Source organism: Acanthisitta chloris, unplaced genomic scaffold (assembly GCF_000695815.1).
Source record: "Acanthisitta chloris isolate BGI_N310 unplaced genomic scaffold, ASM69581v1 scaffold18165, whole genome shotgun sequence".
NCBI classification, from domain to species: domain Eukaryota; kingdom Metazoa; phylum Chordata; class Aves; order Passeriformes; family Acanthisittidae; genus Acanthisitta; species Acanthisitta chloris.
This window is the reverse complement of record NW_008674474.1, coordinates 52,423-70,965: the sequence shown is the minus strand read 5'-3', so window position 1 is coordinate 70,965 and position 18,543 is coordinate 52,423. Positions and strand designations below refer to the sequence as shown.

The following is an 18,543-nucleotide window of genomic DNA, read 5'->3' as shown; positions in this document are numbered from 1 at the left end:
AAGCGTCCTAAAGATGTTTGAGTTAGCAATCTATACAGAACTTGACAGAGGACTGCTAGAACTCTGTTATTTACCTGTCTCCTGAAATGCTGTTTACACTGACTGTAAATATTACTGAAAAGGAAAATAGAACAACAGCTAAACTCTTGAGTTGTGGCAAAGCATTTTAAGATTTACTATTAACCATGTATAATTGCAAATTATTTCTAAACTGCTTGATGACAGGTTTTGGAAGGGCAGCCATCAGGGACATTTATTATCACCATCTTTGCAAAAGACTTCGATTCTGGAAACAATGGTTTTGTATTATATTCAATAGAACCAGGTAAGAATTTAAAGTGTTATTAATAAGAAAAGATGCATCAATATAACTAGATATTTAGAGGTGCCATGTATACATACATGATTTTATGTCTGTTTTGTGTGTGTTAGAATAAAAGTACCTGTGTAAATAGGAATCAGGACCATCATGTGTCTTATGAAGCATCTCCTTTCCCCCTCTGCCCCGTCTTCCCAGGGGTTTGATTGCTTCTGTGGCTGGCCAGAGAGTGTTCAAATAGCACTAAGAAAAGGTTAGAACTGTGATCTTGTACTGTACAGTTCAGTGTTTCAGTCAGTTGTTTAACATCTTGAAGGAAAGATGATCTCTCTCTTCCCATGACCAACTGAAAATTATCCTGCTAAGAAAACAGTTTGTGACAGTCTGAGACAGACAGGAATCAGAGGGATCAGCAAATAATCTGTGTAAACAATGAGGCTTGTGGTTTTTAGTTCATGTTTCACCCTTTGTTTAGCACTGTGTTAATCTGACATAGCGTGGCCACTTTAAAACACCTCCTCTTTAGTTTTCCCTGTAATTACTACATGTAGTAGTTCACTTTTGGGGTAAGATATAGGATCCAGTTTTGCTTGTAGTGAAATTATTAACAGAGCAGTCCCAAATTAGAACATGAGTGGGACTGGGGCATTAATACTGGTAAGAGAATAGATGTGGTCTGGTTTTGCTGCATACCACTTGCTGCACTTTCATAAAAGTGAGAACATCTGTAACCAGGGAGGAGAACAGGTCTGTTCTTCCTGCTTTGCTTCACTATTGATTCAAAACAGTAAGATCTACCAGGAAGAGAACTATTTCTTTTCATATAGTACCTGTTCCATTCTACCAGATTAAGCTCATCAATACCTTTTAAGCTTGGTATTTGTACTCTATACTAATTTGTATGTAGTGCATACTGGTTCATCAGAGCAAGAAAATTTATGATTCCCTTAATTTGGATACAAATGACTACCTCTTCCAGAGAGAATTGGAAGGGGTCTTGGACTTCTGCATTGTGAGTAAGAATATTTTGCACAAAATGATCCCTCTTGAGAAAAAGGGAATAAGTAGTACACAGTGCTTTCTTTGAAGTGTGATGGCAAGGCAAACCAGGAAGTGTTTTTCAGAGCTCTCTGCCTGTTCATGTATCTTAACTATATCCCCTTCTTTCAAAGAACATGTTAGATTTTCTTGCTGTCTTCACTGTAGAGCCCCAGAGGGAGTAAGTAAGAGTTCAAATTTAAAAAAAAATGACTAGCAACACAAAATATGACTGCTCTTGCAAAAGCTGTATCTGGAAAGGACAGAAGGATAAAAACAGCAGCAAAAAGAAAACAAAAAAAACCACGCCAAACCCTACCAAACAACTAAAAAAGCCCTCCCAGCCTTGGAACTAGATGTTTTCCTGATAAATAAATCCAGAAACAGCTGAGCGTCTCTGATACTAATTTTTGTTGTTGTTGTTAGTTGGTTCACAGCCTTTAACATCTGGTCTTCTGTTTCATGCTGAAGTTCTTGCCTGGTTTATATTTAAAATAGTATTTTCTAGTTCTGGGACACTGTTCAGTACTAAAATATGAAGAAGAAATATGATATGATTTACAGCTGTATTTGCTGAACACAAAGCAGATTAATTGGAGGACTGCATGCAGCCCAGTGCTTTTTTTCTGCAGTTTCAGTACTGCCACAAGAGAGAGTGTCAGTGGCAGCTGTTAAGCTTGTAAGAGTTTCAGGGTAATTTTTAATGTTCCTGAGATCTTAAAGAAATGCCAGGATAGCAGCAATAGATTAAGCTGTGCAGAGGGGGTTAATGACAAATGCCAACAAATTACACAAGGAAAAATCTGTAAAAGAACTATGAGGTTTACACACTAGATGAATTTTAGACTACAGGGAAATGTTTCCTTCACAATATCCCTCCCTCTTCCTAGAAAATTAAAACAAATCATCCTTAAACATTTATGTGTATGGAAGTGCATGATCATATGACCTTACCTCCACTTTTGTGTTCTCCCTGAAAGAGAAACCTAATTCAGAGGGAGGTGAATCCCAGCAGTGCGTACTACACCTTAGTGATGCTGGTGATTGCGAGGTGGTTTGCTTGGCCTTCTTTATGAGTGTCAATAGGATATAGTATACTATTTATAACCAAAATTATTGTGTATTTATAGTGCATCATAAACTCTTGCTTTATGTGTTAAGACTAGTATTGGCACAGCAGATGCTTTTACAGTTATATTTGGACCAATTATGTGGACACAACATTAGCACTTGACCAGACAAGTGCTAGGAGAACTCTAATTTACACTGCTACCACATGAGTTGGCAAGTGTTGTATGTATGTCTGTGAACAAATACTTGTTTTCCAGAGTGGATTGCAAGCCACATGCAGGGAGCATGCCTAGTCTTGCGGAGGGCTTCGTTTCGGCAGATGCCCCATCATGTTCTGGTTCTTTTTGAGCCATGGCATTGCCTTCCACTTTTCTGTTAAGACAACCAACTTCTCCTTCGTCTCAAAGGAGAGTAAGATGGTACTAATTATTTTAACACCTAGAAAAGATACACCTAGGAAAGATACAGCTCTTCAGGAAATTAGGTCAAAATATATAGCTAAGTATCACTGTGTACTGAGTCATTAATAGCTGAGAAACCTCTACTGTTACTTTGTGTCTGCTTTCTGGGCCATTTTGCCTATATGCCAGTCTCTGGAAGGCCTGAATGTTCTGCCAAAGTTCACAGTAACACATTGGCTGGGGTTTCTCAGGCCATCGTTCTTTTGGTCTTAAACTACAGTTTCTGTCATCATGTTTGAGAGCACTGAGCTGAAAAAGTGCTTGGGCTTTGGAGAATCTCATGTAAATGAAAGCTTGGCCAATGGGCTGGGCAAGGCAGAAGTGAAAAATTTGATTGTAAAAGCATATCTGTTTATTGGCAGGTTAGTTTGCAAGCACACAAAGAGACTGGAGTCACTAGTGTAGTTATTGAGAGATTCGATTTTTCTCTGTCCTATGCTTCATCTGCTTTTTCCAGATTCTTTATTTCTTATCCATTTCTTGTATGCATTCTTCCCTTTCTCCTCATATGCAAAAGGACATATTTAGGATGTATGATGCAAGCAGCAGTTGCCTAACTCAGGTGTCTTATGGAGATGAAAGCTGAGCAAATGCTTCAGGAATTGCAGGGCACATGAGCTTTTAGAGCAATGAATGACGTGCTCTATTAGTGTAAAACTTACAGCCACATTTTCCTTCATTTCTCACTTTGAACTTCCAAAGGAATGAGGAGGAGGATAGAGGAGTATTTAAAAAGTGAGGAAGCTACCACTCATGTGCACTTGCCCCTGGTAATCTTGGGCAAAAGTATTAAAAAATGGTCGATCTCTTCTCTTTGCATGTCATCTATTAATAAGTAGAAAAGCAAGATCTGTCTTTAGCTAGGCTTTTGAAATCCAGAAATTGAAAATTTACTTTAGCTACTAAATGTAGTATAAAAGTTTGATTTCTCTGTCAGTAGATGAAGGGAAATCCATTTTATAAGGATGTTTTTTTCTTGAAGTTTTTTCTGATTCACAAGCAAATGGTTATACTTTAAAATTGTTTATGAATAAATTTAAAAAATAGACTAATAAAAATACCAGAAAAATAGAAATAAGACCCTTCACTTTTGACTGTATTCGTAGTGCAGTACCAGATAAAAAGTCTAAATAAGAAACACTTACAAAATGGAAGTCTCAAGGGGTTTTGGTTCTATACAATATCTCTTTCCAATATTTTTTGTTACTTTTATTGTCACCAAATATGCACAAAACTGACTGTTTCATGCTGTATATGGGTTTCAGTGGAATTGTAGTCTCTAGTGAATAACACTATTAATAATTTCTTTTCTGACCAGCTCTTATATTTTGTTCAAAAACATAGATGTTGACCATTCTTTTCCCCTATCAAATAAGCTTCAACCTTTCAGTAACTCTGTGACTGACACATATTTAATTGGTGCTTAATTATCTATGTTCTGTCACTCAATATAGAAGAGCACGTGGTGGTTGTTATGCTAAGACACACTGACTCATCACTGCTGAAGCAAAGGGGAATCCTCATAGTCTCATGCTCAGATTGCAATTATGTACCTATAATGGTTCTGTTCTCTGTCTTATTTTTTACCTATCTCTTATTTTTTGTTTCACTTTGGTAACTGTAGCTCCATTTTGGCAGAAAATTGAAGGGAACAGTTTTCATGCACTTTTGTTTACTGTTTCCTTTTTCTTGTTAGTTCTCCCTATCAGTTATTTAAATGTAAGTTTTAGCAAAATGCTGAAAATGTATGCATACAATTTGCATTATGTGTTCTGTTTTTCATATCTCCTCTGCCTTTTGCTTAGGTGGGGTTTTGTGTCGTGAAACATTATATGGAACAAAATACCATATCTGTGAATGTGAACATACTGTTGGGACCTAAACCAAGAAAGTAACCAAAAGCTATTTATGAAAACAGTAATATAGTAGCATTAATATTTCAAAACTATCATGAAAAATGCAAAATGCAGGACTGTCTCTTTCAATACAATTGTCTCTACATATTGTTTCTTTCCTTGGCAATTTTCTGGTTATGTTCCAGACAGGAGGACTCAAGCCAGAAGGGACTCATGAAGCATTAAGAACCTATACTTAGTCGGTTGAAAAGAGCAGAACAATATTGGAAAAAAACCTCCTATTTGTTCGTCGTGAAAACCAGATTTTAACTAGTTTGACACTGTTTTTTCAAATTTTATAGGTATATTTTCAAGTATTTTTGAGTTGCAGAAGAGGTGATTGGAGACAAAAATGAACACCTATTGGATAAAAAAATGAAGATCTATATGTGCAGCTAACAAATTTGCATGTGCAGATTTGGAGAACATAAGCAGCTTCATGCTCACTTAGGTGCTTATGGAAATACAGTTCTTTATGGGTATTTTGCATACTACATCTGCACTGAATTTATTTTTACCACAGTTGCTTAGAATAGCAGCTGTTTTGCTGCATGACTTTGTTAACCCATTAGCACACCTTATTAAAAATTCACGTAACAAAGACCTGTTTGCATAGTATTTTAAGAGAAAAGTACTTACAATAATTTTGATTTTCTCAGTTTCTGATAAGGTATACCAAGTAATAGATACTTTCCCATTTTCCTAAAAATGTTTGAGTAATTTTTATTCCATTTCTTGAAAACGGGGGAGGTGTGTGTTGGTCTCTTGTTGGTCTCTTGATAGGACGAGAGAAGATAGCCTCAAGTTGTGCCAGGGGATGTTTAGATTAGATATTAGGAAAACTTTGTTCACTGAATGGGTTGTCATGCATTGGAACTGTCTGCCCAGGGAGGAGGTGAAGTCACCACCCCTGGAGGTGTTTGAAAGACATGTAGGTATGGCACGGAGGGACATGGTTTAGTGAACGTGGCAGTATTAGGTTAAGGGTTCCATCTGATAATCTCAAGGGTGTTTTCCAACTAAAATGATTCTTAAGATTCTAAGTCATGAAGAGCTATTTACTCATCTATCACAGAATTATTCTTTGCAACTCTAGAATAAATCTAATATGATGTAGCTGCAAGTAATAATTTTAATTAAAATTTGCTTGTTATTAGAATGCCACTAGTCTTTGATGAAGGATGTAAGCATAATTTCCTATATTCACATGTTGCTCTGCAACAACTTACTGTAAGATTTTAGCTACCCCCAATTAACTCCTGGTTCAGAGCATAGGCAGGGCAGATGGCATCACTGCAGTTATGGTATCTGACTGACCCCCACAGTCTGCGAGAGACAGGAGCCAGCTGTGTAGCCAGCAGCAGATGCTTGACCCTTTATGCCAGTTCAGAGTCTAAGACTTAGTTCTTCCTTTGGCCCTGCCTGCCAAGGTTGGAAATTTCAGAACCAATCCTGGGACATCTGTTGCTCTCCTGATGCACACACCATGTACACTCACTTTGGTGTGAGTAATGTTGGTACAAAATTGGGCAGTTGCTTTAATACTCCATGACATTTCTCTCTGTAGCTTTCTAAATCCAGATTAGGTGGTTTAATAATTATGTATTCAGTGAAGAAAGGAGAGGTGAACCAAACAAGCCAGAGAAATCCAAATGAGTGCAACAGATTCCTTTCCTCTGGGTCCTGCTGTTTTTCACTGTTCATTAGAATGTTCACTACCCTGGATGCAAGCTGAATTGTTTTGCAATAACACATATCCATTTCTACCCCATAGAAGAGGATATAGGATACTTCCAGATTGATGCTGTCAGTGGAGAGTTAAGAACAACTCGGTCTCTGTCATATGCTGAAAGATCAGACTATAGAATTGTGGTCACAGCCAGGGACCAGGGGACCCCTTCGCTTCAAGGACATGCTGCTGTTTATATCCAGGTACTTATTTATGTTGTACAGATAGAACAGTTATGTTAGATGCTTTGTTTCTTAATTTTTTTAGGGAAATAAACTGAAGAAAGGAAGAGGTTCAAAATTGTAAGCACCTTGTCTCATGGTATTTTTCTTCAGCCATTTTTCTGTTGAGGGAGGAAATAAGAAGGCAGGCTCATTTTGATTTGTTAAGAATACACAACAGCATTCTGGGTTTTCTTGGAAATAGATTATGCTTGTGCTTTAGTAAGAAATCATTGTGAACACTGGAAAAGAGAAGGAAAATATCAGGTAGGCAGAAAGAAAATCAGTTAGTAAGAGGGACTGAAAGTGGGGGAGAGAGTAGATTTTTTTTGTCTACTATGTTGCTCTTTTCTAAATTCTGTCTCTGTAACTTTGTATAGGGATATCTCATTCCTTTGTGCTGATTTATACAGGGCTGCTCTGCATGGGAGTGTGACAGCCAGTGTGTGCTCATTCCACAGCCAGCCACCTGCTGTTCATCTAGCTGCAGTAGGGCTGCTTTGTCCACACCACCTGTGTGCTCCTTTATCAGATGCTGAATGTCACTGAGGCTGCTATTTTCAAGTCACCCAAAAGATGGTTAATTTTGGATAGCTTGTGAAAATATGCTTCAGTCAAGACAAGGCAAATGCTGTTCCCACAGTTAGAGAGTCTTTCATTTTAAAGCATTAACTTGGAACACTGCAGCAATCCATAATGAATGAAATCCTGTAATGTCATAAACAATCCTTGAAAACATCCAGCTCTCTGTTTGTGTCTGAAAAACTGCATAATGTCCCATGCTTTCTTTGTCACATTTGTCCAGGTGATGCTGTTCTATGTAGAAGGACAGTTGAAGTGTTTCAGAGTAGGAGCAGAGATAGCAGTCTTCAAGTTGTCTGTCTTTAGACCTCTGTGATTCAGAGAGTGAGAGACAGTCGTCCTTTTTTTTTTCAGTATCAATGAAGGATAGAATTATGGGATGCTTGGCCAAGGGCTATTTGAACTCTTACGTAGAATGTTGAGTGTGTTTTCTGATGTTGAAGCATATTTATGATACAAATACTCACAGATAATAAATTATCAAACTCTCAAGTAAGGAAAACAATTTTTATTACAGTATTCATAATAAAAGTGGGAAAATATTGCAGGTTTTGTGTTTTGATTGCAGGTAATCCCACTTCCCAATGGGAGATCTGGCTTCTCTCAAGATTTCAAGCACTTTGTTGTACCTGAAAATTTTAAACCTGCACAAGTGTTGAATTCTCTGAAGTGGCCTGACAATCATCTATCAACTAACAGGAAACTACATTTCAGTTTTGCTAAAGATGATGATGATGTTCATTTTGAAATAGATAGCTTGACAGGAGACATTTTTCTTTCCAAGGAGCTTGACTATGAAACAGATTCACACTTTCTCTTGCAAGTTATTATAAAGGAACTTAACAGTAATCCCCCACAGAATAACACCGTCTTCCTAAGTATCGATGTAGAAGATAAGAATGATCATTCTCCGTATTTTCAAGATGACTTTGTAGTGATTGGCATAGAGGAAAATGTACCTGTTGGCACTTTGGTTTACACATTCCATGCAAAAGATGGAGATGGCAGTTTTCTGAACAGCAAAATACAGTATTCCCTAGAAATGAATAACAGGACTGAAAATCCATTTTTTATTCACCCTTCATATGGCACCTTGACTACAGCTTTTCCACTAGACAGGGAAATTACTCGTTCTGTGATCTTTACAGTGTCTGCTACAGACCAGGCAATAAATGTGACTGATCGGAGACTGGATTCCCTGGCTGTGAAAATTGTTATTTTAGATATCAATGACAACAGTCCCAGTTTTATGTCTTCACCTCTTTCTTATGTCATGGAGGATGTGGAGATGGGCTTCCTTGTACACCACATAATTGCAAAGGATCCTGATGAGGGAAGAAATGGTCAAGTTACATATCACATTCTTTCAGGCAACGAAAATAAATCATTCATATTGGATAAAATCACAGGTATTGTAATTTCTGTTCTCTGGAGTTTCTTGTGCTGTGTTTCTCATGTTAATATTTAGGACTGCATACAATGCAGTTCTGAAATACCATGTTACTATGGCACTCTACCTAGGTGACTTATTGTTCTCAAGAGTGATTACACTTACTATGTTGTGTGGGTACACTGGCCTCTCTTCCAATAGTGTCTTAAGGAAGGTGGGAAGAATATGTGTGAAGTGAAATACTTCATTCTGATTTTGGCATGATGAATACTTAAAGCATGTGCACACGCATCTATTACAATATGTATGCATGAGGAAAGGCAAAGTCAAGACCAAGGAGTGTGCATTACACTGTGGGTGGAACATATTCAGTAGAGGCTCAAAGTTCTGATAAATTTCATTCTTCAGCCCTCTGAAATTCTCTGGTTCATGACTATTATGCCATTTTTATACAAATGCAAATATCACCCTAATAGTTGCAATATCTTCCAGTTCTTGTTCTGATTTTGAATCCATTATTTGATGCAGCTCACACTGATTTGTTGAGCTCCTAACTGCATAACTTTTGTGCAAAAGAAGACAAACGTTTAAGTTAAATAAAGTAAAAAAAGTTAAGCCCAAGGTTAAACAAAATGGAATCTCTGAACTTCACTTGAATTTTCCATTAATCCCAGTTTCCCTTAGAATCATAGAATCAACTGGGTTGGAAGAGACCTCAAAATCATCGAGTCCACCGTACCATCGTTACTAGGACCATGGCACTAATGCCACATCCAGTCTCATCCTGAAAACCTCCAGGGTTGGTGAATCCACCCCCTCTCCAGGCAGCACATTACAATGCCTGACCACTCTCTCCGTAAAAAATCTCTTCTTAATATCCAACTTAAACCTCCCCTGGCAGAGCTGGAGTCTGTGCCCTGTTGTCATGCTGCTTGTTGCCTGGGAGAAGAGACCAACCCCCACCTGACTACAACCTCCTTTCAGGTAGTTGTAGAGGGCAGTAAGGTCACCCCTGAGGGTGTGTTGTCAAAGGAGTATTTCTGGGCCAATTAGGACTTCAAAGCCTGGAAGCCTTGGGCAGTGACATGGTGATGCTACATTAAAGCAGTGAGTGCTGGAACAACTGGGATCCTAACCTGGACCAGAATACTTTTTTAATATCTTCTTTCTTCGTAACAGGATTCTTAACTACAGCCCAGTCTCTGGACCGTGAGATTCAGGAACGCTACAGTTTGACAGTCATGGCCCTTGATGATGGCAGCCCAGCTCTCTCTGCCACGCAGGTTCTAACTGTCATTGTTCTTGATGTGAATGATGAGACCCCAATGTTTCTGAAGCAATTTTACAAGGCTACAGTTCGTGAAAACCAAGATCCAGGGGAGTTTGTCATAAAAGTGGAGGCTATGGACAGAGATGCAGGTGATTTATGTCCTTTTGCTATTAATGTGATTGTGGTCCGTAAGTAGACCGATCCAATCTTGCTGCCTGGTGTGTACAGCTGTTGTGCTTTTGCCAAGGTAATATACGAGTTTTGAGTTTCAAAGCATGGCTTTTGGTTCAGACTCTTAACCTTTATTCAGGGCTCGAGGGTACTCTGTCTTGCACTCTGCAGTAGCTTCAGCCCTGACTGGGATATTAAATGTAAAATGTGCACTTGCATGATACAGCATATTGTAACTTTCATGTGAAGAGGATCAGCATGCTCTGGTTATAAATCAGCAAACAATGTTCAGCTCAGTTGATGTTAATATGTAAACATTTTGTTGCTCTCAATCAGAGCATTTTGAGTAGCGTTAAAGCAGTTCACTAGACAAGAGTCCTGGTTTTGTACCAGAACCAGCAAACATGCACTCAACTTTTCTGACCAGAGAGGGGCACTGTCATCCAAGATTTTCCAACCAGTCGAGCTGTGAAGGGATGGTGGAAACGCTCTGGATTTTAAATAGGATTTTACATGCAAAAGAATGTTAATGCACTGCTTTTCAAACATACACAGAGTAGATTAATAAGAGGGGGGTGGTTCATCTGCTCTGTGAATCACAGGTAAGGACTACATCTGAGAGAATCTGCTAAGCAACAAAAAATTTCCTTCACTTCAACTACCTGCACTTTTGAACAATCTGAAATGCACAGCATATGATGTTACAGGTAGCCTGTGTGCTGGAATAGCTAGCTATGCAGTCTGTGGTCTGCAGTAAAGATAAAATCTGGAAAGAGAATTAAATATCACAATACTTTTGCACTTGGCCCAAAGGTGGTCTCAACTCTGTGAATTCCTTTCTTTTTACTGTGGATTCCCTTTCTGTACATCTTTAGAATTGTGTATGGTTGTGCTATCCAAAAAGGAGATAATAGAACTTGTTAGCAAAATAATTTTCTGTGTTTAGTAAGAGTTGTCATTTTAATGTTGAGCATATATGGATTACAAAAGACTGATGTGAGCTTAGTAGAGATGCTATATAGAAAAGACATTTCTCCACAAGTATGTAAAGTATTTAGAAATTAGGAATGGTAGTATCTCTGTCTATGATTATCTTCATGACAGCTGAGCAGTGCTGCAGTCTGCCTCTATCTCACTCTTTCAAATATTTTCTTTCTTTTGTGAGCCACATGATATAAAAAAATGGTATTTGAAGAGAAAGGTTTGCAAGATAATAGAGAGAAAAGTGAGAAATTGCTTGAATTTCTCTCCCTCCTTTCTCCATCTCTTATACTTGTTTCACATATTGTGGGAAATACAGCAGAAGGGAAATTTTGGGAGCAGCTAGGAGGAGGAAGCTGGGGTGGCTTGGCAGGGTGGAGAGGAAGAGCATTCCAAGTGTACTGGGTGGCACAGCATGCGCCTGCCTGTGCAGACACTTTGGGCTGGAGCACTGTTGTGGCTGATGTTTCCTTCCTGTCTTTTTTTTTTTTTAATGAAAGCACATTTTCCAGTAACCACAGTTCTTCTGTTTGGTCTTTTTTCTCAGATTTGCCTGATTTGGCCCCATGTCATGGGTGTGTAATGGTATTGTTACAAACAAATACTGAAGTGATGTTCATAATGTAGGAAAATTTGATTTGTGACAGAGTCATGTAAATATAATGGTGCTCACTTTTCTTACATTTTAAACATCATTCTTGATTAAGATGTCTCCTCTTATGGTGTACTTTATCTTTTACATAATAATTTTTACTTTATTTTTGTATGCTCTTTAAATTGCAGTCCACGTCCCAGTAATATTTGCATAGTCTCAGTGGAGGATTTTCTCCCATCATGGTTATTTGTTCACTTTGTATGTTCCCTGTCTGACCACTGGGAGGAATCAGTTTTATTAACAATATCAGCCATCATCGACCTTTTGTTTTATTCTTCTTTCGAGTTCATTCTCTGTGAAAGGAAGATAGTTTTTTCTTGTGAGAAATCACAACTAAAATTTTTGCTTGTAATGGTTTTCTTTCACATCAATATCTATGAAACATCTTGTTCAGCTAACTCCCTCCTGCACATTATGAGACCTGCACTTACTGCATCTTTATGTTGCCTCACTTTGGGAGCCCTCCACGTCCACCCCCTGCCAGGCTGACATCTAACTGCTGAACACCAGTAAATACAAGTGTATAAGACACGTGTGATACAGGTAAATGTTGGAAAAATATGCATGGGAAAGCAAAGATACCAGCAGCTTATTTAAGATAGGTCAGGAGTTTGTCTTGAGGTAGGTCTTTGCAGAAGCTGTGAATGAACTGAACTAGCATTTGGCAAGGTCTGCTTTTCAGCTGATGTGCACCTCTGTGATTCAACAGTTATATCTGGAACCTTAGGAGAATATATCAAAAGGTTGATAGGGACCACTGACTACAAGGCAGGGCTTACTGCCATTCAGTCGTCATTGTGATAAAGTACTATAAAGATGAGACTAGAGTCTAGATTTGGGGCTGGGAGGGACATTGATTCCCATTGCTTCTTCACCAGTGTTGGCACTAGACATAGCCACTGTGTAATGCCATAACTCCTGCTGCTTTCAAGAAGCTGTGAGAGTGCAGGGACTGCCCATGCTGTGGCAGGAGAACAGGGAAAGGGGCTGAAGCTTTTCCCTGGCTGCAGCTCAGGCACTATGCATCCCCCCTGCCATCTGGCCTGCAGGGAAACGTGTCCCTGCAACCGGCCAGTGGCAAGCAAGGAGCTTATCTCCTCTTCCAGCTTGTCTTGTGCAGGAAGAATAGTTTATTTCTCATTTCAGTTTGCAATTTCAGCCCCTAAAATGTGACTAGCACTACTGAATAATTAACCAACAGGTTGGATTGAGTGCAAATGTGCTAGCTGCTGTGGCGTGGTATGTGAATGTGTAGAGTCTTCACGCTCCTCTCTTGGACAGGGTGTGCAGTTGTTTCCTGATGCTACTGTAATGCTACAGATGGATATGGGAAAGGAGGCAGTAAATGCTTGGTAAATAAATGTAATTAAAATGTCACATTTCTGTGTTCTATAAGGGTTAAAAGTTTTCATTTCAACACTGTGTGAATAGTCAGCTTGAATGGCATCCGTATGTTTTTTCAGCATTGTCTGTGAATAATGTCCTTTGTGGAATCTGCCACCCATCTGCACTGTGTTGAAGCAGTTCAGTTGCAGGAGACTAAAAGCTAATAGTATCAGTCCTGCAGTTTCATGTGTCTTTTTTTTTCCGTCTGTAGCATATTGGTGATTAAGAATAGATAAAGGCAGGCAGAACTGTGAATATGTTTTTTTAGTTTAGATGAAGGGTATCCAAATATGGGCAGATTAGATAAATGTGTGTTGGTGACCTGAAACTTTGAAGACATTCACCTTGGTTGTCCTCACTGCTGTGATTTTTCTTCTTTGTTCTGGAAAGCTGAAAGATTTTCTTTAACACATTTTTTTCTCCTGGGCATTGTGTGAATATGTCCCTCCCTTGACTTAGTTTAGGTGCAAATGCATTTACAGTAGTAATTCTCTTAATCAAATTTCAGTAGCATTGTCAACCACTTAACAAAGCTATTCAAAGGCAAACAAAGGAAGTCATGGATGTTAAAAACCGTAGGCTCTGTTTCTTCTCTCACACCAGTGTTTCTCCTTTAAGTCCAGTGTAGATTGTCCTGTGCTTGACTGAAGCAGATGAGAACAGGCAGGCAGTGTTTGAATCTGAATAGCAGTTTTCGTATGACTAGGAGAGCTGCAGTTTTCCAGGTGTGCCAACTGTCCCTAACCTACTAAAAGACTGATTGTTAGTTGGAAAAACACAGAATGATTGAATGAAACTTAGGAAAATTTGCAAAAAAATGTAAGAGCACAATAGTACAAGCCCTTCAAATATAATGTAGAACTACACTCATTAAAGTTAATATTATAAGTTTGATGGTGGTGACATTCTACTTTCCTCAGGAGGGTGTTGAAACTAGAAGAAATATGAAAGAAATTATTTTATAACCATAATCAGAGTGTGGAGTCACATTTCTTGTTCAACTCAGGCAGGCAACTTTGGAAGAAAGGTTTTTAAAAGCCTGTACAGTTTTAGCCTATTTCATAGAGAAAGACTAATATCCCTGTAGTATATAAAAATGGTAGGTCTGGTCAGGAACTGTCTGGAATTGTCATTCAGAAGAACTTGGAGGGAGAGGAGAGACAAATCCATAGACCTGAATGTGAGGAGCGGCTGTATGATACTAACACTTCTGTTCTGTTTTAAAGGACTGAATTCCTTGCTTCATTATGAAATCTTACCAGGAGCTGGTTATGAGAAATTCAAGATGAACTTGGGCAGTGGAGAACTCACAACAACTGCATCACTTGACAGGGAAACCCAGGAGGTTTTCAGTATTAAAGGTAACAGTATGAAACATCTATGAGTGCCTCTACAGTGGGAAGTGAGAGTGGGTGTGGTGTTACTTGCAGCATTATTTTTTTTCATGCCTTCTGAATTAGATGCAAGATTTTCCAGTACAGAAGAGCATATGCTTTTTGCATAGCATAAATAACTCTCCTATTCTGATATTATTAAGGAACATCTATTGTTGCACCCCCAACCATTGAATAAAATTTACTTTCTTTGTATTGATGTTAGTTTTGGTTCAAGACGGTGGAACCCCATCGCTGTCAAGCACAGTGACAGTTATCTGCACGGTGCTGGATGAAAATGATCACTCTCCCATGTTTCTTCTTCCTGCCTTTGAGATCTGTATCCCAGAGAACCAACAGCCTTCTGTTGTTTATATTACCCGGGCTGTAGATATGGATGCTGGCAATAATGGAGCTCTAAGATACAAAATAATTGGTAAGTTACACTCCATCATTTTAGTTAGTATAAATCAGGAAGTATATAAACAGCAGTACTCGAGTTTTAGACCAGTCTTGATTTTACCAGGCCTCCCTAGCTCCCATCTTGTCCACATGCTTCTTGTGTGTGTAAAAGAAAAAAGATCTTTCACCCCTTTGTCAGCATTAATAACCACTCCCTGGGCATACTTTCATTCTGCTTTCTGGATTTGAAATAGTACAGAAGAGAAAAAAACAAAAAAAACCCCCAAATGCTGGAAGAAGGCATTAATCACAAAAGCATAATTTTGTCCTTTTTGTTATAGTCGTAGAAGACTGAATGTAAACATATCCTTGAAAATAGCTGCAAGAAATAATTGAATTTTATTTATTTAAGGTTCTTTATTTAATTTTATTTCATGAGAGCTTCTTTCACCCAGCAATTAATAACGTCACACATAGTTTTCATATTGCCAAATTCTCCCTGTGTCCACTATGCCAATGTAAGCTCCACAGCTGCTCAAAGCCTCCTGTAATGTCTTTGTACAAATACAGGTTTGCAGTGCTTACTTTGATTTGTGGATCTCAGCAATAGCTCAAATGTAAGCAGAGAGCTACTGTGGTAACAACCAACACATTTTTCTTTGAAAAAACAGTTATGAAGTCCTTTGTTTTCTTGGTATTAATTTCTTTCTTTGATATTTGATTTAATTGCTCTATCATATTTAATTTAATTACCTTTAGTCTGTCTGCATGTTATAAAGTATGTATATCACTCACTGTTACTAAAAATGCTGACCTTTCTGTTCACTGATTCACATTTATTTCCCACTCCCCTCAAATCAAGACCTTGCACAACTATTGAGTTCCAAGAGGCAGGTTTGTAGAAGAGAACAAGGAGCAAGTAATTACAATTGTCAGCAATGCTTTATAGGTTTCTGGAATTTGTAACTAAGGTTGTGAAGAGGTCACTTCATGCAGCAGCATAGATGCATGTGATTTTATAAGGTGGGCTGGTTTGGGAAAAAAGACATGCATCTGGCCAAATAGCCACTTTGTAAATTGATATGACATTGTGCATTTACTTTCATTGTCACCCACTGATTTAAATCAAATACAGGCTTTAATTTTTATAAGAGAAATAAAATATGTGAAAGGTACATGAGCACACAGGCAATTGGATATTGTTATTGCAATTAACATAGCAACACTTGCATGAGGTTCTTTTTTTAAAAGCAGTTGTTTGTGATCATTTTATTTTTTATGTGTTTGAAAGGTGGAAATGTTGGAGAATACTTCACACTAAATAACACTTCAGGAAAACTGCAGATCACTCGTAGCTTAGACAGAGAAGACATCAGCAATTTCACTCTTGTAATTGAGTGCCATGACCTAGGCAGTCCCCCAAGAAGCTCCACTGCACAGCTCTATCTAACAGTCTTGGATGAAAATGACCACAACCCACTGTTTGCAAAGACACAGTATCAAATCTCCATTACGGAAGACCTAGAGGAAGGCTCAGTCATTCTGGACCTCTATGCTTCTGATGAAGATGATGGCCTGAATGGTGAAGTTATGTACTCCCTCATTGATGACACCTTTGGAGCATTTGCTATTGACAGTGTAACAGGATCTATAGTTACTACAAAGGCATTGGACCGGGAGACCAAGTCGCAGTATACATTTAGGGCTGTAGCAAGTGACTGCAGCACCCATTTGCCAAGGAGTACCACTGTCAGTGTTGTGGTATATGTTGATGACGTCAATGACAATGATCCTGTTTTTTTGCAGAACCCTGTCAGGGTCTTTGTGCCTGCTGAAACTGCTGTGAATGAGACAGTAGCCACTGTGAGAGCAGAGGATGCGGATCTGGGATCAAATGGAGCTATTGTTTTTAATTTAATGACAGCAGAAACTGTATTTCAGATTGATGCGAAGACAGGTGACATCATTCTTCGGGAGCCCTTGGCTTCCAAGGACTTTGACACCCAGCTGCTAGTGACGGCTTCAGATCAAGGTATCTCACCGCGAACAGCCACGGCAATGGTTATTATCTTTACAGAAGAACAAGAGGAGGAAATTTCATTCAGCCATAGCCTGTACGAGGCAAGCGTGCCTGAGAACAGTGCAGCAGGTGGGCATGAAATCCCAGGTTGTGTTCTTGTGTTGCCAACCTCCCCTCTTTTTGGAATGGTAATTTTAATGAATAGTATAGGGAAACCTTTTTTGCTGTGCAGCAGTGGGAAAGTTAATGTGGATGTAGCAAATACCCATCTGCCCTTTTCCAGTGCACCAGCATGAAAAAGAAGCAAGGGAGGCATTGTCTGGCTCTTGAGTTTGCTGCCCATGTAGAGCAGTGATGCTCACATTAAACAGAAAAGTCCCTATTCAAAGGTAGTATGTTTATATCCCTCAGTCTGGGAAGCCTTGAGAATCAGTAGGTTCATTCTTTTAGCACAATGAGTCCAATGATGAGTGGACAGCATTTACTTGTTGTTTCACTGGCCAATGCACACAAGCTCAGATGAGGTGAGTGTTGGGAACCAGTTGCAACATGATGTTTTTTGGTTTTGCAATACCCTTCATGAACTGTAGTAGCTTTAAGAGATACTCTAAAACCTTACTAAAGTTTGGACTTACCAGAAGGAGAAAGGAGGGTGGGGTGAGGGGAGGGTGGAGAAGTTCAGAGGCTGTTGGTACGTTGTCACTTGTACAGGCTTCTACAGTGTCTCTTAGGTAGAGCCTGCACTGTTGAATGCTACCTATAGACAAACCAGCTTCAGTCACAAGGTGCCTACATATTTATTTGGGTTTCTGCTGTATAATGATGAGAATTACTGCTCTACTTTTTATCATTCAAAGAATATTAGTAGTTAATCCCTCCAGCCAATAGATATGGTAAGGATCTTCTGCTTTAGGGGCTGGGTTCATCCTAATGAGGGACAGAAAGGAGTGCCTTTCACATTTGTCTGCACACAAATCCCACTGTACAATTGGCCAGATGTGTTTAGAGATCTGACATGCACTATATTCTTGATTCAAACATCTTCTCATGAGGTTCACCTTGAACAAGTAATTTATCCTCTTTATAATTCAAATTTCCCTCAGTAAATCGAAAGCAGTATACCTTTATATCCTAAGGGTATTGTGAGACTAGTGAATTCTTAGATCTTGAGTAACAGCCTATATGTTGGATTAGGAATCAGTAAAAGTGAAAGGTGTTAATAATTTTGGAAAAACAATCAGTATTCTTGGATGATTGCAAACAGAATAGAGAATGAAGGGTGAAAATGGCTGCTGCAGTAAATACTGCTGTGGTTCTTCAGCCATTCCTTCCTGTGTGTCTGTTCGGGACTACAAACCAAATTTTCAGCAGTGTATTTTAAGATAAAAATAATGCTCTGAGTATTAATGATGTTTCAGTGAACAAATTGCAAATAGACAATAAGGTGATTTTTTTTAATTGACTTTTTTTTTGTGTTAGCCATAGAGGAAATATTTTGGTTTCAGGCTATTTTTAAAAAGCTGTGATGAGTGATTAATCAAACCACCAATCTGTCTAAAAACTTGCAGTATTTTGGAAA

General features: G+C 38.7%; 1 protein-coding gene across 1 annotated transcript in view; it reads left to right on the top strand.

Moving 5' to 3' along the window:
* Positions 1–225: 225 nt before the first annotated feature.
* Positions 226–18,543, top strand: part of DCHS2 (dachsous cadherin-related 2) — a gene marked incomplete at its 5' end in the record, with an annotated part of 41,115 nt that continues 22,797 nt past the window's right edge. The window contains 7 exons of the mRNA XM_009075362.1: positions 226–325; positions 6,559–6,716; positions 7,885–8,725; positions 9,886–10,125; positions 14,396–14,530; positions 14,769–14,978; positions 16,236–17,093. Coding sequence (XP_009073610.1) covers positions 226–325; positions 6,559–6,716; positions 7,885–8,725; positions 9,886–10,125; positions 14,396–14,530; positions 14,769–14,978; positions 16,236–17,093 — 2,542 coding nt within the window. The remainder of the gene's footprint in view (positions 326–6,558; positions 6,717–7,884; positions 8,726–9,885; positions 10,126–14,395; positions 14,531–14,768; positions 14,979–16,235; positions 17,094–18,543) is intronic.